This window comes from Charadrius vociferus, unplaced genomic scaffold (genome assembly GCF_000708025.1).
Source record: "Charadrius vociferus isolate BGI_N301 unplaced genomic scaffold, ASM70802v2 scaffold678, whole genome shotgun sequence".
In the NCBI taxonomy this organism is placed as follows: domain Eukaryota; kingdom Metazoa; phylum Chordata; class Aves; order Charadriiformes; family Charadriidae; genus Charadrius; species Charadrius vociferus.
The window spans coordinates 11,110-11,361 of NW_009649452.1; the positions used below are offsets into that span (position 1 = coordinate 11,110).

At 63.9% G+C, this 252-nt stretch overlaps 1 protein-coding gene across 1 annotated transcript in view; it reads left to right on the forward strand.

Annotated features, from left to right (window-relative positions):
- The window catches only part of LOC104290583 (zinc finger protein 850-like), a gene marked incomplete at its 5' end in the record, with an annotated part of 11,578 nt that overhangs the window by 712 nt on the left and 10,614 nt on the right, over positions 1 to 252 (forward strand). The window contains one exon of the mRNA XM_009889696.1: positions 11 to 235. Coding sequence (XP_009887998.1) covers positions 11 to 235 — 225 coding nt within the window. The remainder of the gene's footprint in view (positions 1 to 10; positions 236 to 252) is intronic.

A 252-nucleotide genomic window follows, 5' to 3' on the forward strand; every position in this document is an offset into this window, starting at 1 on the left:
GCCCATCCACCCCGGCGAGCGCCCCTTCGTCTGCCCGGAGTGCGGCAAGACCTTCAACCTGAAGACCACGCTGATGAAGCACAAGCGCATCCACACGGGCGAACGGCCCTTCACCTGCCTGGAGTGCGGCAAGAGCTTCAAGTACAAGGGCAACCTCCGGACCCACCACCTCACCCACACGGTGGAGCGGGTCTACCCCTGCACCGAGTGCGGCAAGATCTTCAGCCACAAGAAGGAGCTGACGGCGCAACA